At 40.7% G+C, this 25,067-nt stretch overlaps 1 protein-coding gene across 3 annotated transcripts in view; it reads right to left on the reverse strand.

Annotated features, from left to right (window-relative positions):
* Positions 1-25,067, reverse strand: part of OSBPL2 (oxysterol binding protein like 2) — a 67,205-nt gene that overhangs the window by 12,216 nt on the left and 29,922 nt on the right. For 2 of the 3 annotated variants that reach the window (XM_081917044.1, XM_081917043.1), the window contains 5 exons: positions 23,589-23,725; positions 4,463-4,598; positions 3,114-3,189; positions 2,141-2,275; positions 1,337-1,434 (listed from right to left, as the gene is read on the reverse strand). In XM_081917044.1, the coding sequence (XP_081773170.1) occupies positions 1,337-1,434; positions 2,141-2,275; positions 3,114-3,189; positions 4,463-4,598; positions 23,589-23,625 (482 nt within the window). In that variant the 5' untranslated portion in view covers positions 23,626-23,725. Of the gene's footprint in view, positions 1-1,336; positions 1,435-2,140; positions 2,276-3,113; positions 3,190-4,462; positions 4,599-17,664; positions 17,791-23,588; positions 23,726-25,067 lie in introns of those variants that run through there. The other variant, XM_081917042.1, reaches the window with a different exon arrangement.

Raw genomic sequence — 25,067 nt, forward strand, 5'->3', positions numbered from 1 at the left:
TACAACAGCTGGAAATAACTCTGCCCCACTACCCATGTTACTTATTAGTAGATAAACCCTTTTAAGCACTGTGATGAGGTAGATACTTGAGTATTAAGTACCAATATCATCACCAGCAAACTATATAATACCATTAATACAACAAAATTAATACAACAAAAACATGTCTACATGGGAATTTATGGCATTCTTGGCTTGACACTTGAATATAAAACAACACAACGTGCTATCACATACACACGCAAATATTTTGGGCGGTATTGCACCCTGCCAATCAGAGTTCACTGAGTGGGCCCGGTGTGACATCCTGAAGAGCCGAATGCCCTCTGAACATTGAGGGGGCCAGCCTCCCTCTAAAAAACATAGGGGGCTCCGAAACTGCCTTTGCCCCTAGGAGCTGGGACATGCAAGGATTTTTGCTTGAGCAATGGGACTTTTCCCCTTATCTCTTACCCCCACCACCAAGGTGTGGAGCACAACAATGGATACAACCCCTTTCATTTGGTTTTCCACACCCTTCATCCATGTTTATCCACACCATCAGCTAAACAATGTAGTGCTAGAGAAGCCTGCGTGTAGGCAACATGGGGAGTGGGATTTCAAAAATCCCCCACTCCAGAGCCCATACAGAAATGCCATAAAAGGACAGTAAAGATTCCAGTAGGAGATTATGGTGTAGTTCATAAGCAGCCCCAATAGTCTGGGGCCCTCCTGAGCACCCTCTTTATACCTCAAGAAAATCTTCTTAACATTCATATTTTGCACAATTTCTAAACAATTAGATGGCTGGTCAAACAGCATATCTGATACAGATCAGAGAGTTTTGGCTAACATTTGAAATAGTTTACATTAACAAAGACCAAGCAGACTTTAAGGTAAAGGTAAAAGTACCCCTGCCCGCATGGGCCAGTCGTGTCCGACTCTAGGGTTGTGCGCCCATCTCACTTAAGAGGCCGGGGGCCAGCGCTGTCCAGAGACACTTCCGGGTCACATGGCCAGCGTGACGAAGCTGCTCTGGTGAGCCAGCACCAGCGTAGCACACGGAAACGCCATTTACCTTCCCGCTAGAAAGCGGTACCCATTTATCTACTTGCACTTAAGGGTGCTTTCGAACTGCTAGGTGGGCAGGAGCTGGGACCGAAAGACGGGAGCTCACCCCGCCGTGGGGATTCGAACCGCCGACCATGCGATAGGCAAGCCCTAGGCACTGAGGTTTTACCCACAGCGCCACCCGCGTCCCATAAGCAGACTTTAAACTCCTAGAAAAACCTATTTTGTTCAAGCCAGTTGGAATCTCAAAGGAAAAACAAGACTCTGACAAAGTTGGTATTCTCACCTGATTAATTCGTATGTTTCTCCAAGAAGAGGGTTAAAGGGCTTGCCAGTTCTCTCCCACTGAGAGGCTACAGCAGAAACTGCAAAAGCAGCAACAGCCTGCAAAAAGCATAGTGGTAAGGAATCTTAATGTAAAACAAAAGGCACTCCCAAATGGGCAATTATGATTTTTATATGCTGTAATAACTTTTCCTTTACTATTCTCAAATGGTGTTTAAATGTTCCCTAAACAAAAAAGACCAATTGCTTCTGGAGATGCAATCTTCTCTCTAAGCCACAGGTGAGGAACCTCTTCCAGCTGGACCTTTTGCTTCCCCAAGAGTTTGATCCAATTTGCTAAGTGGATGGGGCCACCAACTGGTTCATCACCTGGTGTCACCATGAATTAGGTGCATTTAACCTCTATATTTGTAAGAGTTTTTAGTGCTGTGAGGATAGTCATGTCTAAATTATGAGTGCTAAAAATGTTGGGGTTTAATAAAACAACAAGATCCTTTACTGGATTTTAATTTCTATACTGTTACCTCTGGGATCTGGTATTCTGCCATTTAGCTCAGTTCGTGACAGATTTACAATAATTTTGAAAAGGTGCTGCTTCTGCAATGGTTGAGTGACCTGAACATAAAACCTTTTCATGATACTTACTGCAAATTGCTAAACACTCAAATAAGCAATTTATTAGGACATTCATATAAGCTTGCTTCCTATAAGCCCCCACAACTCTCTACGTAGGCAGGCAGCCAGCCATCTTAAATGCACGATGGAAAGAATTTGAAGGATAAAGCTGCATGATAGCTAACATTACCTGCATTCTTTCTACCGAGTTTGAATGACTGCATGCTTTATTAATGAGGTATGTGTGTTCCATATATTCTGTTATCCGCTGGAGGAAGCTCAAGGGTTCATTGAAGGCAATGGGCATGGTTATCTTAGACAGCTCCTAAACAGTACAAGAGAAAATGCATACAATATGAATAAGAAACAAGGGCTTGAGCACCTATGATAAAATGCAGAGGCATGGTGTATAATGGAGCATGAGACATCAGCTAAAAATCACTGTCAGCCTCCTACTAAAGCAGCAGATATACAGAGAATGTGGTTAAAACAAAATTTAGAAAGCTTGCACTATCACAATAAGCATTCACGCCCCAGATGTCTTGTCATGTGTGCTAATGGCAAGAAAACACAAAAACTGCTAGCTTGCCTCTCAATGCTGGGTATCTGTCTACATCAGACAATTCATGGGACTGATCCACAGTAACAGACCAGTATCTTCAAAATATGGAATTATAATCACAGATACATAAATAATGTAATGTGAAAGCATAGTCTGAGGAAATATTTCAAATGTGTGCTCAACACAGAGCAATACATTAAAGATTTAATTTGTATCAGGACTACCTACCAAATCGTCACAAAAATCATTTAAAGAAAAAGATTGAAACTTAAAAAAAAACAACTTTAAAAGGTGGGGAATAAGAGAGAAAAGAGGAAAAATTAGCAATTAGGACCAGAAGGGTCAAAGTGCTGCTATTTCATTTACAAAACTATCACTGCCTTCATTACCAGAATAAAGAGCAGTAATAATATTATGTATTTTTTGTACTTCAGTATGGATAACAGAACAAGCCAATTTCACTCTTTGCTTTCTGCATTGTACCACAACAGTGCTGGTACTTCTATTTTGCATCTGCAAATTTGACCTTTGCCCTCACTAAGCAATGCAAATTTTATCAAAAGCACCAGGTAAACTACATCAGTATGTGACAGTAACTCACCAGTCCAATGCATTTTTTTAAGATACTCCAGATACTGAAATCACTCCTAGTGAACATTGGTGCAGGTAATGATGTTCTGTAGAGGGGTGGTGGGGGAGAGAGAATAGCAGGTTAAAACCACTACTGAACTCTTTTTGGTAAAAGCATCCATCTGCAACTGTCACTTCTAAGTCCCAACAATGTAGTCCTTACTCATGCAGAACTCCAATCAATTATCCAGGATTCCAGCACTTTGTCAAAACCACACAACTTTATGATGTTGCAAGAACAATCTTCTCACTGCTTACATGCATTTTTAAATACACCCAGAGGGAAAGACAAAGAAACGGATTCCAAGATTGTGATCTTAGGTATATCTACTTGAAATGAAAGATCCATTCAAAAGAATGAGACTGACGTACAAGTAAAATAAATGCAGGTTCTAGAACTAGTATTAACCATGCAGAAGAAAGCAAGAGAAAGTCTTGACAGTGAAATTAGGCTGACAAGGTCACCTGACTGCATTAGACTAGAATATGAGCACTCTATTTGAACTAAAGCTAACAGGCAGCAATCTAACCAAGGCCACTCCAGGCCAGTTCACATGACGTGGCAGCCTTGAGTTCTCACTTGCTTACATATGGCAAGTAACAAGTGCCTGTACACAACCAAGTGAGTCATCCCCATTTTATTTAGTCAAGGAGATTAAACGAACATACAAAACTTCATTTTGCTGCTTTCCAAAGGATGTGACTCCCCCATCTTCAATTTATCCATAGTGTTCTCAAGTGATGATGTGGGAGACAGCCTTTAAAACCAACAGTTGCTGCTAGTTTTGTTATTGCTGCTGTTGTTATAAGCTGCTTTGTTTTCCTCTTTTCAAAAATAATTAGATCAAAGTTTTAGAGAGAGAATTATTTTTGTTAAAAACACCCAAACAGAAATGTTTCAGGCTGCAGTACCACCCACAAGTAAGCTAGCTTCTGCTTCCCTTCCCTATCATAATTCTTAGAAGTGTTTCCTTAAGTTGTGTATATACAGTGGAACCTCCGGTTGCACACAGGATCTGTTCTGGAGCTCCGGTCGGATCCTGAGGAATTCACAACTGGAGATGCCTGTTCTGCGCATGTGCGCGGTACAGCAATTTTGCACGTGATGAAACCCAGAAAAATACTTCCGGGTTTGCCACATTCGCGTCCTGAAGGATACGCAACCAGAGGTGTGCGTATCCAGAGGTACCACTGTAGATGTATTTAACCCTCTCTTCCCAGGAAGTGGCAAGGTTGCTTAATGGATGTCTAAACAAAAGAACCTGCTATGATTTGCATGAACCAGATAGTAATTGCTGTTAGGCCGGCTTTGGAGAATACCTGTGTTTCTTGATTCCATTCTCTTGCACTGGTCCATCGCCATTGTGTCTTCCAGTTCTATTACTTTGGTGGGCATCCACATCGACTTTATGAATTGCTTCTGAAAACTCACCTGAAGAATTATCAGAATCAAAGCCTGTGTAAATAAAGTGCAAAAATTTGTCTTTAACTAGGAACTAGTAAAGGCAAGGATGCTAAAGGCACGATCAATTTGAATAATACAAAGCACATGTATTTCTTCAAAATGCTGGCACCTTATTTTACTAAGCTAGTACCCAACTGATTTGTGTTATAGTCACTAATGCAATTAACCCAAGTGTGGGGTATGTGTGTACATGCATGGCTGGAATAACTAAATTTTATTTTACTCCAATATGAAAGAGTGTGCATTTGAAACATTCCAAGCTACCTCTTGTGCTTGATTAATCCCCCTCCCTCGTAACTACCTGTACTTCTGCCAATCAGCTACAATGGCCAGCTGGCTTACACACACAAAACATATTTTATTGGGAGGATAGTCATTCTGAGCAGAGAGCAAGCTTGGTATTCTAGAACACAGATGGGCAGTCGTTGGCCCAGAGGCTGTATGCAACCCTGCCCTTATTTGATGCAGAACCCAACATCTCCTGAAGCTGTCTCATTCTTCCTCTGTATTCCTCTCTCCATCCTTGTTTGGCCTGGCTTTTTAAAGAACCACTTCCCCCTTTCAATGTAGTTTCAGAAAAAGTTGAAGGGGCAGACTTAGGGAAAAGATGTCCCCTCCGCACATGAGCTGTCTGAGAACAAACTGGTAAACTCTATGTATTATACATAACGACTTGCTTTACTAAGAAATAAATAAATCCTCAGTATACACATTTAAGAGTAATCCCATCAACCCAATAGGGCTTAATTCTGAGTAGACTTGCACACATGTAAGCAAGGAGAGAAATGTCAAATAGTGTCCCAAGATAACAACATCATCCCTGATGTGAAGTAAGTGGCAGCACTTCATGTCTGCTCCACCACATCACTGTTAAAAGGAAAGTCTGGAGTTTGTAGCAATACTGTGGCTGAGATGGACATGCAACTTTCTTGATTTAGTACTGATCATATCAATAAGGACTTCCTGGGGAGCCAATGTTCCTTAGAATTAAGTCTGGCTCCTAAAAGTTGAGATATTTTCCCCAACACTGTCCATGAGTGTCTAAAAGTAAAGTAGCCCAAACTAATCCTAATTCCACATATATGCTGATGGGTGCTGAAATGACAGTGATTGCCCAGGAACAAGACCTTCAGTGCATAGGAGACAGCTCAATGAAGATGTTGACCCAGTGCATGGCAGCTGTGAAAACGACAAATGCCACGCTAGGGATCATTGGGTGTGGGGATAAAATAAAGCTGCAAATACATAATGTCATTATGCAAAGCTATGCTGCAACCACGTTTGAAATATTGTGTACAATCCTGGTCATCTGCCTCAAAAAGGATTTTATAGAAATGGAAAAGGTTCATAAAAAAAGGAACCAAAATGATCAAGGAGATGGAGAATTCTCAATGAGGAACAGTTACAACATTTGGGGCATAATTTCAATGAACTGTTCCACAGGAAGTGAAGCTGCAGGGAACCAGGAAAAGGGCATTCCTAGTAGTGGAACCCGCCCTGTGGAACACCCTGCCGTCAGATATCAATGAGATAAAGAACTACACAACTTTTAGAAGACATCTGAAGGCAGCCCTCTATGGGGAAGTTTTTGAATGTTTGATGTTTTATTATATTTTTATATTTTGCTGGAAGCCACAGAGAGTGGCTGGGGAAACCCAGCCAGATAGGCGGGGTATTATTATTATTATTATTATTAATTCTAAAGTGTTTAGGAAAAAGTCAAAAAGGATATTATAAAGGTGTACAATGTATGTACACAATGTGTACACAATGTATGCACAATGTAAACAAATTAGACAGCAAAAAAACACCATGCCTCTTAAAATACTAGAACTTGGGTAAATCCAACGAGGCTGAATGTTGAAAGATTTGAAACAGACAAAAAGAGCTAATTCTGCACACAGTATATAGTTAAACTCTAGAATATGCTAGCACAAGAGGTAGTGATGGTCTCCAACCTGGATGGCTTTAACAGAGGATTAGACAAATTCAGGTATGAGAAGGCTACTAATGGCTGCTAGCCACAATGGCTTTGTTCTACTTACACAGTTGGAGACAGAATGCGTCTGAATACCAGTTTCTGAAAAGGCAAGTGGGGAAAGTGCTCTTGCACTCAAATCCTTCTTGCAGGCTTCCCATGGGCATTTGGCTGGGCAATGTGAGAACAGGATGCTGAACTAGACAGGTGTTTGGCTTAATAAAGTAGGGCTTTTATTATGATCTTATGATAAGACAGACGGATCACACGTTTAAAGGTTAGCATAATCCTCCTTAGCTATCCTTTGAGCCAGGGGTCAGCAAACTTTTTCAGCAGGGGGCCGGTCCACTGTCCCTCAGACCTTGTGGGGGGCCGGACTATATAGGGGGGGTGAACAAATTCCTATGCCCCACAAATAACCCAGAGGTACATTTTAAATAAAAGCACACATTCTAGTCATGTAAAAACACCAGACAGGCCCTACAAATAATCCAGAAATGCATTTTAAATAAAAGGACACATTCTACACATGTAAAAACACTGATACCCGGAATGTCCGTGGGCCGGATTTTGAAGGCGATTGGGCCAGATCTGGCCCCCAGGCCTTAGTTTGCCTACCCATGAGCTATACATTATCACTGGATGTGGAAATAACCAAGGGTGGCATTAAAAGCCAACAATCAAAGTTTAATGCAGTATACTTCCAAGAATATTCTCCAAGCTATTGCCAAAAACAACACAATTGCATCAAATCAAAAACTCAGAAATGCATTTTCCTTTTCAAATGTCTTTCTTGGCATAGAACATGTAAACAAAACTGAATTGCTTGAATTTGTTCTTTTCTTAACAAAAATATTCTCCCTACCCAAGAATATTCTGTAAAACTGCATAAGTGACAGCATTCTGAAATGAAGTTTCCTATTAATATATTCTACCAATTAACCCTATTCTCTCCCCTTCCCCACTTTGCACCCTCTTCCAAGTTTAGGGAAGACTGAGATACAGGATCTCATCCTTTGTCGACAATGGACATTTGACCCTTCTAGCATTTTACCTGGAGAGTATCTGGCAACAGATATAGGCATTCACTCCTAAACAGACAAATAAGGAGACTTGTGTACTCGTGTAATTCTTTCAGTCACTCATCTGGCAGAGAAGCATATGTCAAAGTTGTCACTGCAGTGATAGTCAACATAGGCAATGATCTATTAAGAAGCCATTCTAGGCTGACTGATATATCTGCAAGCAGGGTGGAAGCCTGGAATCCAGGCAACACAAATGCAGTGTGCACTGCTAAAGTTCCAGTATGACTAGTGTCCTGTGTGCTACCAAAAAGTGAGAAGACATGCATGTGCTTTCCATTAGTATAGAACTAAGGAATGACTTTCCTCACTAGTAGATGTCAGGAAAACATGTTTTCAGGATGCAGCTTCTGGGCCAATCTACCACCCCCCTATGATCCACACAAGAAATCCACAAGTGAGCAACCTATACAAGCTTTCAATGATGAATTTGGAAAACTGAACTATAAAAAGGTAAAGGTACCCCTGCCCGTACGGGCCAGTCTTGCCAGACTCTGGGGTTGTGCGCCCATCTCACTCAAGAGGCCAGGGGCCAGCGCTGTCCGAAGACACTTCCGGGTCACGTGGCCAGCGTGACATCGCTGCTCTGGCGAGCCAGAGCTGCACACGGAAACGCCGTTTACCTTCCCGCTAGAAAGCGGTCCCTATTTATCTACTTGCACCCGGGGGTGCTTTCGAACTGCTAGGTTGGCAGGCGCTGGGACCGAACAACGGGAGCGCACCCCGCCGCGGGGATTCGAACCGCCGACCTTTCGATCGGCAAGCCCTAGGCGCTGAGGCTTTAACCCACAGCGCCACCCGCGTCCCTTAACTGAACTATAGATATGTGCTAATACAGTTTAATAGGCAAGAAGAGCAGCCACTGGGAAAGTGTGATAGAAGTGTATTATGTAGCACTCTTAAGTGACCAGAAGATACTTTGGTCATGCCTTTACCTTGCTAGAATAAAAATGTCATGGCTCTTTACAGCACACTAGTTGAGCATAAAATGATTTGAAGGTTTGATATGCAGGGCATAGTAGATGCTGCAAGTTCCATAGTTAAGAACCACAAGAATAGGAAATATACCTCCCCACTGACTTTATACATCAACTCATAACGTAGGGTGGGTTTGAAACAAAGCCTATAGAGGTTCCATTTTTAAAAAAATATATATTTATTAGCGGTTTTATTTAATTACAATGCCAAAAAACAGAACAATATCACAATATCACATCTCTTAACTTAATTTTCTTAACTTCTTTGGACTCCCTCACACCTCCCGCTCCTGCGTTCTTGTCTATGAAACTTTGTCCAGCAAATTTATCCCCTTGTTTCTATTCTTATTATCTAGTTTTCCAATGTTATATATCTAATTTTAAATATCTTTTGGCTCAAATCTTAACACATTGAATATAACTTAGAGCTTCCAAATATTAATATTTTCTTAAAGTTTAGCTTATCTTCATAATTCACTTCCTCTAGCTTAATGGTGCCCAGTTGTTTATACTCTAGCATCCTTCTTAACATTCATACAGTTTACAATATTTTTGTAAATAGATCTTGAATTTCTTCCAGTCTTCTTCTATCGTCTCCTCTCCCAGGTCTCGGATTCTGCCAGTCATCTCCGCCAGTTCCATGTAGTCTAAAGCCTATAGAGGTTCTAAACACTACCCATGTCAACAGAATTACAAACCTGTTCAGCATTGGTAGAGAGATCCAACCACAGAAACCAACACAAAAATTCAGCAGAACACTTCTTGTGAAATCTGGACAATAATAAAGATTAAAATATACCCCGTAATCAACTTTTTCTAAAATGTCCTTTTCAATTTCTTCCATCGTTTTGATTAATGTACTGATCTCTCTATCAAATCCAGGCAGGTTGTAATTCAACTGAACATTAGCTGGTCACGCAGAAAGTATCACACACTCACTGTGTGCTCCTTTCATCTTGTTGTGTGGGATTGCTGCAGCTTCTAAGGGCCATTCCCTTCCATGATAGAAAAATGAAGTTCACTCTTTAAAGGTGTACAGTCAACTAAAAAAACCACAGCCAACTGTAGATTCTTGATGTGTATGCCTATACAACATACACATCACAGAACACACAGAGCACATTCATGTCTTGTATTTTTAGGTGTACATTTTAAATGTAAGGTGTAAAGGTCCCTAATGACTTTATTTTAAAAACAACAACCTTGTATTGGTCTGAATAAATGCCACCACCACCCCCAATAAAAATCTGGCTTCTAAAAACCTTAGTGCAGCCTCTAACTGTGTAGAGAAGCTTTCATTTAAGATATTTCATTTTACAGTTGCGGCCTATGTTCAAGGGTGGCTTATATTCGGCCCAATATGTACTGTATTTGTTTGTTACAAAAAACGAGCAGCTGCATCTCAAGAGACAGCAGCTAAAAGCTTGGTAAAGCATGTGTTAACTGTTTCATCAATGCAGCATCACAGTCTTACATAAATATTATGACACTGAAGGTTAACCCATGAGTAAGAATGTTGAGATTTGCTATGTGCACTATCATTTAGGCATTGGAAAAGGTAGCATTAGTCTTCAATAATGAACTCCTATAGCAACTGATGGGACGCAGGTGGCGCTGTGAGTTAAAGCCTCAGCGCCTAGGACTTGCCGATTGAAAGGTCGGCGGTTCGAATCCCTGCGGCGGGGTGCGCTCCCGCTGCTCGGTCCCAGCGCCTGCCAACCTAGCAGTTCGAAAGCACCTCCGGGTGCAAGTAGATAAATAGGGACCGCTTACCAGCGGGAAGGTAAACGGCGTTTCCGTGTGCAGCTCTGGCTCGCCAGAGCAGCGATGTCACGCTGGCCACGTGACCCGGAAGTGTCTCCGGACAGCGCTGGCCCCTGGCCTCTTAAGTGAGATGGGCGCACAACCCCAGAGTCTGTCAAGACTGGCCCGTACGGGCAGGGGTACCTTTACCTTTACCTTTTATAGCAACTGATGATTTGGGTTAGAAATCTACAGCAACGTATTGTGGGAAAGAGAGAACAAACATACTGTAAAAGTTGCCACAAAAATCACATACTGATTTGCCCTCATTTCCCTGTTGTTGTTGTTGTTTTAAAAAGACCACAAACAACCTTACCAGCCTTTGCAAAAAACAGATTTGGGATTCAGATCATACACAGTAATTTGCTCTAAATTATAGGCCAACTCCTATAAAAGCCAGTGGTGATTGGTATCCTGCTGAAAGTCAACAGGAACTCCATTTACTCTGCAATGATTTGATAGGCCCAGGATTTGCTCTTTCAACATCCTACTTTTTTCCTGCTTACAAGAAGGGATAAGATATTTATCTAAGACAATGAGCACAGTAAGTGGAAGCTATGATACTTCAATGAAGAAATGATCCATGCCATTATGTTTGGTGCCAATACAACTACATCACTACCCAAGATTAAAGGTAAAGGTAAAGGTACCCCTGACCATTAGGTCCAGTCGTGAACGACTCTGGGGTTGCGCGTTCATCTCACTCTATAGGCCGAGGGAACCGGTGTTTGTCCGCAGACAGCTTCCGGGTCATGTGGCCAGCATGACTAAGCCGCTTCTGGTGAACCAGAGCAGCACACAGAAATGCTGTTTACCTTCCCGCCAGAGCAGTACCTATTTATCTACTTGCACTTGACATGCTTTTGAACTGCTAGGTGGGAAGCTGGGACTGAACAAAGGGAGCTCACCCCGTTGCGGGGATTCGAACTGCCAACCTTCCGATCGGCAAGCCCCAGTCTCTGTGGTTTAGACCACAGCGCCACCCACACCCAAGATTAGGAGCAACCTAATAAAAAAACACATTCAATATCTTCTACTGACCACAGGGCAGAATAATCTGTTAATGAAATCGTAAGGAGCCAAATTTTCCATATTGCTTAAGTAGGATCAGGTCGGAAGTAAGGACGTAACCTATTGGTAGTTAACACAGTAATGGGTTGTTTGCCCAGGGTCAATAAATAATATATTGTGTGATGTGCCACGTGTTTTAAAGAAATGGGGCAGGTGGTTGATATTACTAACCTATCCATGTAGTTTGCATTAGCTAGAGCCACAAGGAAAACCAATACAATCAAATGTAGTATCTGACTAGGCTTGGACTGGTTTTCACTTTGTGTGTTGTTACTTGGGTCTAGCCACCTAAAAGGGGCTCCATTTAGAAAAAGAGAGATAACATGTTTCAGATCCCATCAGAAGCACAACCCACTGATTCTACACAATGAATTACTAAAATTATAAAAGAGGTTTTCAAACTGTCCTCTTTCAAGGAATCATTTCACACAGAGTTGATTGGCAAAAACTCCTTGCATTACAATGGATTCTGGGCAGGGTGGCCAGATGAAAAAGAAGACAGGCTGCACCTGCTGAAATTATACCTTCTCAATATCTATTGTCTCCCCACACCCCCAGTCTGGCCACCTAAGTTCTGAGGCATGTTTAAGCATGCAGAATCAGTTCACACTGAAAGATGATCAGAGGCCTATTCAACCTCATCACTCTGTGTGTGTAAACTCAAAGTGTATCACAGGCTATACAGCACTTTGCTGTGATTGGCCATTGTAGGGGAAGATTGTGAGAAATGGGAAAGCTGTCTTTCAGGGATGATTGTCTACTGTTTCTGATGTTCTCAGTGAGGAACTTGAGTAAGCTTCTGAGAAATCTAGAGTTCCCTAGAATGCAGTTCAAAAAACAAAGATAAAGCATAAAGCAACACGTACTACATGGGTAAAATAAAATTTAAAGGCCTATCTTCCTTTTTTAGTGTGTGTCATATATGCTGGTGGTAGATAATGGAACCAGGGCCCTACTCTTGACAAAATCAGTACTAAAGTTGGGTCTAACCAACAAAATAATATTGTCTGAATACTGATTTTTTTGTCTTGTTACTTCAGAATCTAACTCTGACTGAATATATGGATCTTAAAAACCTATTTTAGAAAAAGCAAGTTTATGCTATCATAAGCATATACAAACACGGTACAATCACATCATTGTACACCTGGAAATCTATAATCTCTGCACAGGACTAACTGCTGCCATGGCTGCTCAAAGAGAATTTGGGTATTGTGGAGAAAAACACTAACCCAAACAATATCTGGATTTAGCAAGAATGTGACCAGCTCAAAAGATCATATTCACAGAATTTCTGCACACAAACAGTTTAGCTACTGCTTCACGTGTTTTAAAGCATCTGTAACATGCATAAGCAATGTGAGGAGGGATCTGCTTTTTCTGCTTCAGTATACTTAAATAGATGCAAAATTAAAAGCAAAGTACAGCACCAGCACACAATACATCTGGAACAAAACGGTGCTGGAAAAGCATTAACATATCAACTTTACTTTTCTTTTTAATGTATAGTATTGCCCTGAGCCCTCTTAATACAGCAGGATACAAAAGCAGAAACCCAACATAAGCTGCTAGAGGATGGACTGTTGGACTGAGGATGTGCAGACCTCAGTTCAAATCCTGACTAAAAGCCGTGAACCTCACTTTGCATCAGTCACATACCTCAAACAACTGTTGTGAAGACAGATAGTGTAACTGTTGTGCTCAGTGTTACTGAGAAGTTTGGTTTAGTTGGGATTCTGTACATACCCTGTAGACCCTCCAAGTAATTAAGCGCACGTTAGCCTAGTGCAGGGATGTCCAATACATCAATCGTGATCTACTGGTCGATCCCTGCGAGGTTTTGGTCGATCGCTGGCCCCCTTCCGGCCCCACCCCCTCTCCCTGTTCTGTAACATTATTGTTACAGAAGGGAAGCTGGAGTTTAGAAACGGAGGCTGTTATCTGGCCAGTGATTGTAAGGTTAGTGGCTGCTGCTGTTCCTCCCTCAGAAGAGCTGCAAAAAAGTCCCTAACACCCCCCCACACACACACACTTTGACCTGAACCCCTAAAAAACTGGGGTAGATTTTAATTTTGAAAGTAGATGGCCACCCCTGGCCTAGTGCAAAGTCCTCAGTGGTGTACAATGATCTCCAGATTAAGGCCCCCAAATTTAGCCTCTGTGAATACACATCATTTGTGTGCAGAGTGCCCATTCAGTACACCAGTGGAGTGTGTCAGTGGAACAGAAAAACACCAGACAGTTCTTTATGCTGGTCAGTGACCAAAATAAAGTTTGATACAGACAGTTCTAGGTAGAGTCAGTGCCTTTACTGACAGTGTAATGCAAAGGTACAACCTACAAAGGTTATTTATTTTCCTACATTTTTAGTCCATTCTTTCTGCAAGAAACTCTGCAAGAAACTGTTACATTCCCTGCTCCCCTTTATTCTCACAGCAATCCTAGGAAATAGTGCAAACTGCACACAGTGACTTTTGTAACTAAACCAAGCAGAATTTGAACCTCAATTTCCCTGGTCCAAGTCCAACACTTTATCCACCCACCATGTTTTCCCCACCACAACCTCACCAATGCAACATTTTAGATTTTTGTGACCACACAAAGCTTACTTTTTCCTTTTCTTTCCCCTCTGTTTAACTTACAAGGGGAAAAATAACCATATACTGAAAAGAGGTAACAGGTAGTGTGATCCTGTTCTATTATTTCTTTGTGCAACTGCTAAAGGTGATGTCACTCATTAATCCACACTGCTGAATCAGAACATTCCCACAAGTGTAATTACCTAATGATAATCAGATCCCAAGGTGTCATAACACCTAATTTGGGAACAATAATAGTAGTGTTCATGGGGAGCTTGGGTGATTAATCTGAAGAGCTACTTTTAGCACATGTGTCAAACACGAGAGGCACTCTCAAATGTGCTGAACAAAACAATAGCAAGTCTTTAACTGCCGATTCAAACAAGATACAAAGTTAAGAAGAAATGTTAAAAGCTATGCATGCTTGTGAAGACAGGATCACACAACCAAGAAAGAGCTGTAAGAATGATCTGTAAGGTTTTACTAGGACTTTAGATCCTGGGCATCATTAAAAAATTGGTGCAATGTTTTCAAATATCCTTTTAATAAAACTTCCAGAAGGGTAGGTGTGTTATTCTGTTGCAACAGTGGGTCTTGTGGCACCTAAAAATCTAACAAATTTAATATGGCAAGGGTCACCAACATGGCATCCACAGCCACCAGTTTGCCCACCAGTACCTCCTGTTGTGCTTGAGAAAGGAGTTTAAAAATATTCCCACAAAAATCCACATTGTCCCACCTACACTGAACATGCCTTCTTAAACCATGCTGACATTTAACTGGACCTCAGCATTATGTGCCCACCCTTTCATCTATTATTTCATTTTTATTTTACATAATTTATACACCACCTGATTACAGTAAAACTTCTAAGTGGTCTACAAAAAATATTAAAATTATAAAAATACCAATTTAAAACATTTGAAAATAACTAAAATTAAGAGTAAAAAATATTCAAAAATGACTGTATATGTTTCTGGATAGGTTTCCCTAAACAAAAAAGTTTGCCTAACGAAAAACCAGGCACTGAAAAGAGTACAGCGAAGGCACCTGCCTGATGGCAGAAAATTTCAAAGTGTAAGTGCTACCACACTTCTAAGTGCTACTTAGAATTGTGGAATGAGTATTATGTGGCAGCTGTAACAGCACCAGCTCTGCAGATGAAAGCAGTCAACTGGGCACATATTAGGTAAGGTGAGCCCACAAGTAAACAATTCCTAAGCCATTAGGGACTCTACATACCAACAGTTACCACTCTGAACTTGATCTGGTAACAAATCAGCAAGTGATGCAGATCTCAGGAGCAAAGGGGATATATGCTGATAGGGTCTCACTCTTGTCAGTAATTGCACTGCACCATCCTGTATTAACTGTAGTTTCCAGGTCTAGCATAAGGGGAGCTCCACAGAAAGTGCACTGCAGTAATTCAATCTTGAAGTCACCAGGTTCCTGAACTACTGTGGCCATGCCCTCCGGGTCCTGGAAAGGCTGAAGTTGTTGTACTAAGCACAGCTGGTAAAAGGCACTTTTAGCCACTGGTTACTTGGGTCTCCAGTGACATAGCTAGATTTTGAAGCATGCCTTCTCCTTCAAGGAGAATGCAAGCCCACCCAAAACAACAAATTGACCAGTTTTCCAGACATGGGAACTACTTGTCCACAATGCATCCAGGATTCAAGCTAGGCTTATTTTCCCCTCACCCATCACACCACTGCATCTCAGGTACAGTGGTACCTCGGGTTACAGATGCTTCAGGGTACAGACTCAACTAACCCAGAAATAGTACCTTGGGTTAAGAACTTTACTTCAGGATAAGAACAGAAATCATGTGGCGGCAGCGCAGCGGCAGCAGGAGGCCCCTTAGCTAAAGTGGTACCTCAGGTTAAGAACAGTTTCAGGTTAAGAATGCACCTCCGAACGAATTAAGTTCTTAACCCAAGGCACGACTGTACTGGTCAAGCAGCCTATCCTGATTCAAATGTTATAGTGAAACAAATCAAGAGTGTCACCAGCATACTGATAGCATCTTGCCCTAAGACACATAATGACTGCTCTATATAGATATTAATTAACACTGGAGATAAAGTAGTGCTTTCTAGGACCCCATGACATAATTACGGGGGGGGGGGTCATCAGCAAAAAGCACCCTCTTAATGTTACTCTCTGGACCTGGACCAGATTCACTACAGCACAGTGCCCCCAATTCCTATTCTATGGAGCTGGTCCAGGAAGATGTACGGTCATAAACTTTTGTAAACTAGAGTATTATTATTATACATAATAACTAACTAAATAAATATACAGACATTTAATACACTGCCCTCAAAGCCTGGCAACCACCACTGACAGTGCCACCATAATAAACTTTTGTAAACTAGAGTCCACATTATCAGATATTTATTTACAGATAGGTAGCCGTGTTGGTCTGCCATAGTCAAAACAAAATAAAAAAATTCCTTCCAGTAGCACCTTAAAGACCAACTAAGTTAGTTCTTGGTATGAGCTTTCGTGTGCATGCAACGTAGTTGGTCTTTAAGGTGCTACTGGAAGATATTTATTTAGTTATTGTTATGTATAATGCATACGCATTCCGATTTAAAAGTTGGTAAACATGGACTCTAGTCCATGGGCATAGCCAAGGGAGGCAGGGGGAAAAACTGCCCCCCAATCAAATAAATAAAAATACTTGACCAATTGCATCACAGGTAACTCAGTTCTGCCCCACCCCCCAAATAAATCCTGGCTACACCCATGCTCCAGTCAGGTGAGCTCAAGATGAATGAGTAAATTGGCAGCAGCTACATAAACTTAGCTAACTGAAAATAATCAGACAAAATGCCAGTTACCAATAACTACCGACTTAGCCAAGATGAGTTATTTTTACACCAAAGCAGGATATTGACCAAATTTCAAAAACAAACTTTGGATATTACAGTTTGTTTTTCATTTTGTTGAAGGATTTAATTCCAAAGCTGACTTATACTGAACTGTAAAAAAGAAAGCTATGTACAACACCATATACTTAAGCACATTTTACCCCTGAATAATTTTTGGCACTATGGCTTACCTTTCCCAAATATAAAATCCTCAGCACCCTCAACAAATTACAGGTCCCAGGATTTGAAGAGTGTGTGTTTTAAATGTATGGCATGTACACAGAACAGTGAGGAAAGACTGTGAGCATGATGAAAAAGCCAGGCTATTTCATAGCTAGAAACCTTATAGTAGATTTTTTAAAAAAAGAAACACATACAGACATCACATAAAAAAAAAAAATCTGAATCCATGGAATATGCAAACTGGAAAATGCTGGTCACTTGCAATTCTCAAAGAACCAGCTGGGCCTACTTAGGAAAGAGCATTGCTACACCTCTTCAGGAATATTTTGGAGACTAGATAGAGAAAACAGAGCAGAAACAGTTTTGTTTCTTGGGAGGCTTATCAACCATGACTAGGAGGACATTATTTAACTCCTTAACTTCATAATACAAAGATACAAGAAAATTTTAATAGCTTTTAAGAATGGATGAATTTCACCATAAGAAAAAGAGAGAAAAGGTGACTTACTAGCAAATTTGTTTTTAGATGTCTTCTTCCTCTTCCACATCCTGTAAAGTAAACCTAGCTCCTCCTGACTAATCTCCACCTGCTTGAAATCCCAGAGGCAAACTACAGCCTGCGTCAGAATACAAAAGGAATAAGGCCGCCCTTTTTACATGTAACCATTTACATAAGTGTCAGGGAAGCAGGTCAGTAAGATGGAGGCTGAATCATAGAAAATCAAACCAGGAATCTTTAGAACAGGGCAACTAAGAAGGAAACCATATAGAAGAATCACCACAGTGAAAGGTGAATCCTTCATAGGCTGTTTGTCTCAAGTCACAACACACTGAAGACAAATATTTTTCAACAGATAAAATGTTAAAATCTTCCACACAAGATATGCCTTCTACTAATTATAATGCAATACATTTGGAATGCAAAATATGTAGAAGTCTACAAGTCATCAACAGAAGGCTCTATCCTGGAAAAATGTGGCATAACAGGAAACAAAAAAAAGGTATGGTGCCATTTGGCTATATAGGTTATATACCTGAGTTTCTAACACTGGCTACAGCTATCCCTCACAATAACCAGTACCAAGGTTCTATTGATTTTTTTTAATGCTTTATTGAAATTAAAAAGAAACAACAACAAAAAAAAGATTTTTCCAGAAAAAAGAAAAGAAAACGGTAATATTTGTTACATCGTATCACAATAAGTTCTTCCTGCATTTCTAACGACTTCCCATCACCCCATCTTGCATCTACCACTTAATCTATCTAGGGCATTGTTTGTTTTCATTTTCTTTTGTTAATTTTCATCAGTAATATATTCTCTTATAATTATCCATCATACCACAGAAGTCATATTATTACAATAGTCTTTAAGATATTTTTGTACATGTCCCATTTTCTAATAAATGTTTGATTGATGTGACCTCTCAGTTTCTCTGTCATTTTTGCCAACTCAGCATATTCTAGCAGTTTACTTTGCCACTCCAGTTTAGTCGGAATTTTCTCTCCTTTCCAATTCATAGCGATTAGGTTCATATTGATAGGACCCCTAAGGCTTTCCAGTTCTGCAGGCCAAACACACTCAGTTTAATCAGCTTTTTCATGTTACACAGCTTTTTAGACATAGGATGCTGCCTTATACCAAGTCAGACCTTTGTAAACTACTTCAGTCTTGTCAGTCTTGCCTATGCAGCACACTCTCCAGGCTTTCAAATGGAAGTCATTTCCCAGCCCTACCTGGAAATGTCAAGGACTGAACCTAGGACCTTCAGCATTCAAAGCCGATGCTCCACCACTGAGACAAATTATGACCCCAACCCTTAAGTAGTATTGTAACTCTGAAGTCTTTTCCAATTTGAAAGGTCCTTCTTGAAACATGGCACTCAAAAGCTAACTCAGACCTTCAAGCATTGCACAGAATTGTATCAACCTGTAATCATGTGGGGTTGTTATTAACTACAACCCCACAAACATCTGGTCAATTACTAGCTATTTAATCATCGTCTTCCATCTTATATACATGGTTCCTCTACATCCCTGTTCAATGCCATTTTATTCCTAAATAGTAAGCCAGAACTAAATGGTGCAACTCAGCAGTCTGATGTTAAGAGGAATCACTGTGGTGAATTACGGTGCCAGCCATAAGATGGCACTTGGGGAACAATGCCCTATAAAAATAGTCAGAGTGGCATTTCACTTGAGTTAATAGATCTTAGTCTCATGGACCATCTCATTCATTCTCTCATATATATATATATATATATATATATATATATATATGCATGCCAGGCACTCCTGTCTTCCACTGCCTCCCGCAGTTTGGTCAATATATATATAGTAACTGATCAGTTTATATCAGAGTTCTCAAAGCACAGCTAGGGCTTAGCTAAGATTGTGCAGTTGGTACACAGAAAGACATGAACAGAATTGTGTATAAAAGCAAAGGAGAGGTGTCAAATAAATGAATTCAACGTAACAAAATAAATAAATAGAAGCTTACATATCTCTCATGGTTGCCTCATACAACAAACAAACCAGGATCTAGAGACACTTGACCTGAAATGTTTAGTGAGTCAACCATCAAAGATTAACTCATCTCCTCAGTAATAGCTCCAACCAGTTAGAAACCAGGTAGAAACTAATCTCCACCTAGAAACTCAAGCACAAAATGTGTTCCATAAGCAACTGGGTGCCTCCCTGCTTGCTTTTATACACAATACCATTCCCTTATAGGCAATATTAGGAAGAGCTGCCACAACATAAAACTGAGCCTCATGAAAATCGAAATCGCGTATATTTCAAACACAATTGGAGAAGCCTGCAAACACTCCGTTCTGCCCCCTTTTGAGACATTTTTGGGTCACTTCCGAGTTTGGCGCAATGTGTGTTTGTGCGGTTGCGCACATATCAGGCACACCTAAAATGGCTGCTACCTGTAACAGAGAAACAAAAGTGTGGAAAGGTTGTATGAAGTGCTGTTTTCAGAGTCAAGGAGAAGGTCTGTTAGGGGAGAATGCAAAAAGTACAGAACCGTGAGAACTGTAAGGTAAAGGTAAAGGGACCCCTGACCATTAGGGTCCAGTCGTGACCGACTCTGGGGTTGCGGCGCTCCTCTCGCTTTATTGGCCGAGGGAGCCGGCGTACAGCTTCCAGGTCATGTGGCCAGCATGACCAAGCAGCTTCTGGCGAACCAGAGGAGTGCACGGAAACGCCGTTTACCTTCCCGCCAGAGCGGTACCTATTTATCTACTTGCACTTTGATGTGCTTTCGAACTGCTAAGTTGGCAGGAGCAGGGACCAAGCAACGGGAGCTCACCCCGTCATGGGGATTCGAACTGCCGACCTTCTGATTGGCAAGTCCTAGGCTCTGTGGTTTAACCCAGAGCGCCACCCGCGTCCCTGTGAGAACTGTAGTGTTCTCCTAAAAAGCATTATCATGGGAGTCTTTTTAGGTTGTGACAGAGACAGTATCAGAAAAGGGTAGCTCACTCTTTAGCCAAAATGGCTTCCAGAACCGTATTTTTTTAAAAATAAGACATGAAAAGTCCTTGCCAGCAATTAAAAAAAACCATGATAAAGAAAGGAAATGGATTGATAAATAAAGAAATTAGGTACACAGGTATAAATTCTTAGTTACAAGTTCTGTCTATGACCAGATGGGGTGGAAAAATTCATGGATAATATGCGACAAAAGTTGCTGGTCTCTTAGCCCCACCTATGGAGTAGCCCTGCAGTCCCTCCTCTATGGCTTCTGAGCAGAGCTGGTGATGACCCTTCATGCCTTCTGTTCCTTTGTGGTGGCTTTGTGCAGAAATGATCCTCCGAATTAATTGATTTGTGCAACCTGGCCCTACAGAATTTGACCCCCCTCTCATATATACCCACATCTGTTCCTGTTAATCAAAATCAACCAAGGAGACTGTTTATTATCTAATCTATAAATTACGGTAGATTTGATGTCTGTTATTATTTCATGTATTGCAAACTGCTCAGAATGCTCCATTCTGGAGAACTATACAAGTTTAGAATTAATTACACCTTTCCCTCCAAATCTCATAACTGGTTTTAACTTCTCATGGTGGGATAGGGATTTATTTATTTAACTTTCAAGGAGATGAACTAATGCAGCTGTTGGCTAAATGCTGAGGCGACCAATCAATCTCAACTTTACCAGAAACTTACTAGATGACATTAGGTAAACTGGTCCCTCAGATCCCCACTTCCAATCTGTAATTTGATGATTTAATCATTTTTATTAAAGATTTTCTTGGTCTACAAAAATACGTGCATTGTCTCTTTTGACATAATACTGACCTACCTTGTAACAGTTAAAACAAAGCAAGACACTATATAACATTTTATGGAACTACAACCTATCCTTAAAACTTGAACTTTATTCTAGTGTTCTGTGAAAAGAATTATTGTTAGTGTTGATAGCAATTAAAATTCCACTGGCTCTAGGAATCTAACACCTAATGCAACCTACAGTGCTGCCAAGAGTGTAAAATAAGGTTACATGTTATTCGTAGGTTCTTGAAGCAGAGCAAGGTCAGTGGCTCACTTATTTTAGGAGATGAATACAATTAACAGAGCCACCTGCTGGCAATAAGTGCGGTGGAATTTGTTGATGACTGCCACAATTGCGTAAGTTGAAATGGAAGCAAATTTACTGAGAGTCAGAGACAATTCCTTGATGCTGCTTTTATGGCTGCAATCTACACTCTTTACTGGAGTAAGATTCATTAAGCTCAACAGTACCTACTTCTGAGTAGATATGCCTAGGACTCTGGTGTAACAAACATGCCCAAAAGCAGTTTATTAGCAATCCTTTGGCTTGTAGTAAGTTGACTTTGTATTCATCAAAAATAACCAAGCATTTGACATAAAATGGAGTGTAACCACATCAAGAGCAGGCAATCTCCCATCCACCAAAGTGGATCTTTACAAACAATATGTGGACTGGTATGGTTATGTCCCCCTCTGAATTCCCTGAAGCATAATTACTTATATAGACAAGTACAGTAAGAGTTGCTATTTTACATATATACTTTTATTTACAGAAATAGTCTCACAAAGAAATAGTCAATGAAATATTGGGGGGGGGGGGAGAGAGAGAGAAGAGCAGAGGGAAGAACAAGACAGACCCTGACAGTCATTATGTTTGGCAGGTGACAACAACCACTGCTTCATGGTTTAAAGTCTGTATTCTATAGAGGACAAAAGTATCTGCAACTAGGAGTTTCCCCAAAAACACAAGCAATGTATTTCCAATAAAATAAGTAAATCTATTTGCCTTTTTTCTAGTAGTAAACATGTATATAATGCAGGTTTGCTCCTAGGTGTAGCCAGGATTCGGGGGGGAGGTAGGCTTTATGTTGGGGGGGGGAGGCAGAACTTAGATATATGTGATGCAAATGGTCAGTTAGTTAAGTATTTCTATTTATTGCTTGATGGGGGGGCTGACCTCCCTGCCCATGCCCATAGGTTTGCGCTGGTTCTTAGACAGTAAGTTTCTAGTAAATTGCTCAAGTCCATGCCTTTCCCTCCGTTTCCAAACAGTTTTGGAAACCCCAGCTCCCTGTTTTTCCAGTTGTGTCTTCTCCTTCTAAAGCAATACTCTTATCTAAACCTTCTTATCTTCCTTTTAGGAGTCACCACCCTCATCAGCTATGAGATGGCCATTATAACTCAGTTTTCCATTTTGGTAGAAAAGAAAAGTCAGGAAAATAGCCAAATTGAAAATATTTTATTAGAATGATTGAATACATTTCTGTTTCTTTCTGTAAATGATAAATGGGGCCTGCAGCTCCATCTCCCATCAGCCCTGACTACTGGAAATGCTGGATGGGGCTGATGAAGTCCGATAACAGCTTGAGAGACACAGTTTCCCAACCCTGTGGGAATGTCTACCCTCACCAGAATTCACATTTCAAGGTTCCAACCTACAATGTTCTTCCTCATGAACTGTAAGCTGTAAGAATCTCAACCAATACAATTCACTCTTATGCCTTCATTTTTAACGTTTCCTCTCCGACTGACTATTGATTCCACTGTGGAAACAACTTGGTTTTTTTCCTGGGAAGAATTGATTTTTGGAGTGAGGGTGGGAAAGGGGACTGAAATACTGTACGTATAAGCAACACTTACTTTGGAAAACCTAAACTTATTTTACTGCCTTAACCATCAAAAGATGCATTTTAACTTACAATAACCTAAGACACAGTATTAGACTATGTAGCATATTCATGAAATGCACAGAGCAATCCTATGCACATTTACTATTAAGCAAGCTTGGGTATTTAAGATAAAGCCACAAAAGTATAGAGATCTATTATTCAAAACAGACAGGATTCCTTCTCAAACTTTCCTCAAATGTTTAATATATTAAAGTATAATTTCCTTTAAAAAGACAGAAATCCACCAATCTCTACTCACCTGTGACGGCATCATAGAATTCTTCTTCACTATTCATTGTAATGTTTCTTCTGCACCAGCAGGTTACTTTCCTCTAATGCATGTTGCTCTTGGTGAGAGATAACTTTTATATGAAAAATAAAATCCGTCCAGATAATCTGTTTGGAAAGGGGAGAAATATAGTGTTTCAACTTCTATTTACATAGGATAATTCAATGGACCAAGCCCACCATTTCCGACAAGTGAATATTAAGCACCCAAAGGCCTATGTTTGGATGCAATAGCATACAGCAAAAAGGGCAATATATATATAAAAATAAATAATTGCCCAGTAGCACCTTAGAGACCAACTAAGTTTGTTCTTGGTATAAACTTTCATGTGCATGCACACTTCTTTCGTATCTGAATAAGTGTGCATGCACATGAAAGTTTATACCAAGAACAAACTTAGTTGGTCTCTAAGGTGCTACTGGACACACACACACACACACACACATACATATATTTCAACTGCGTCAGACCAACACGACTACCTACCTGAAGCAAAAGGGGAAGGGGAGAAAAACCTGTTTCCCTTTTTAAAAACATGTGGCACACTGTAATGATTCTTTTCATGTACAATGCCATTGAGATTCCATATTTAAAGCAGCTTACAATAAAATAATCATAACATTCCCTCAAGACAATTATTTCTATCTAGCATGAATGCTGAGGCTCTTTACACCGATATACCCCATAGATTGGCTATTATAACCCATCAGGTAGTGATCCCTGAAGGTGCAAGGTATCACAGAATCATGGAATTGTAGCATTAGAAGAGACCCTGAGGATCATCTAGTCCAACCCCTGCAATGCAGGAATCTCAACTAAAGTATCCATGACAGTCATCCATTGTTTTCTAAATAAGTCAACAACTCTCCAGGCAAACTGGAGTCCCCCTTGTGTTCTCTCCCTTAGGGTTGATTCTGGAATCCCTTCCCCATTCCATAGGCTCCAGGGTCCTGCTGAGCTCCACACCCGTAAATTTCCTGTTCCCTAATACAGCCAGTGGAGGAGACTCTTGAGAGTCCCATGGACTGCAAGAAGATCAAACGTATCCATCCTGAAGGAAATCAGCCCTGAGTGCTCACTGGAAGGACAGATCCTGGAGCTGAGGCTCCAATACTTTGGCCACCTCATGTGAAGAGAAGACTCCCTGGAAAAGACCCTGATGTTGGGAAAGATGGAGGGCACAAGGAGAAGAGGACGACAGAGGATGAGATGGTTGGACAGTGTTCTCGAAGCTACCAGCATGAGTCTGACCAAACTGCGGGAGGCAGTGGAAGACAGGAGTGCCTGGCGTGCTCTGGTCCATGGGGTCACAAAGAGTTGGACACAACTAAACGACTAAACAACAACAACAAAAATACAACCAAAATGAACAAAAAGGTAGATTTCTCCCTCCACTGATTTTTTACACAAACACCCAACTGAAATTCCCCTACTTCCCTTGAAGCCAAA

Source organism: Podarcis melisellensis (assembly GCF_964234715.1).
Source record: "Podarcis melisellensis genome assembly, chromosome: 6".
NCBI lineage: Eukaryota > Metazoa > Chordata > Lepidosauria > Squamata > Lacertidae > Podarcis > Podarcis melisellensis.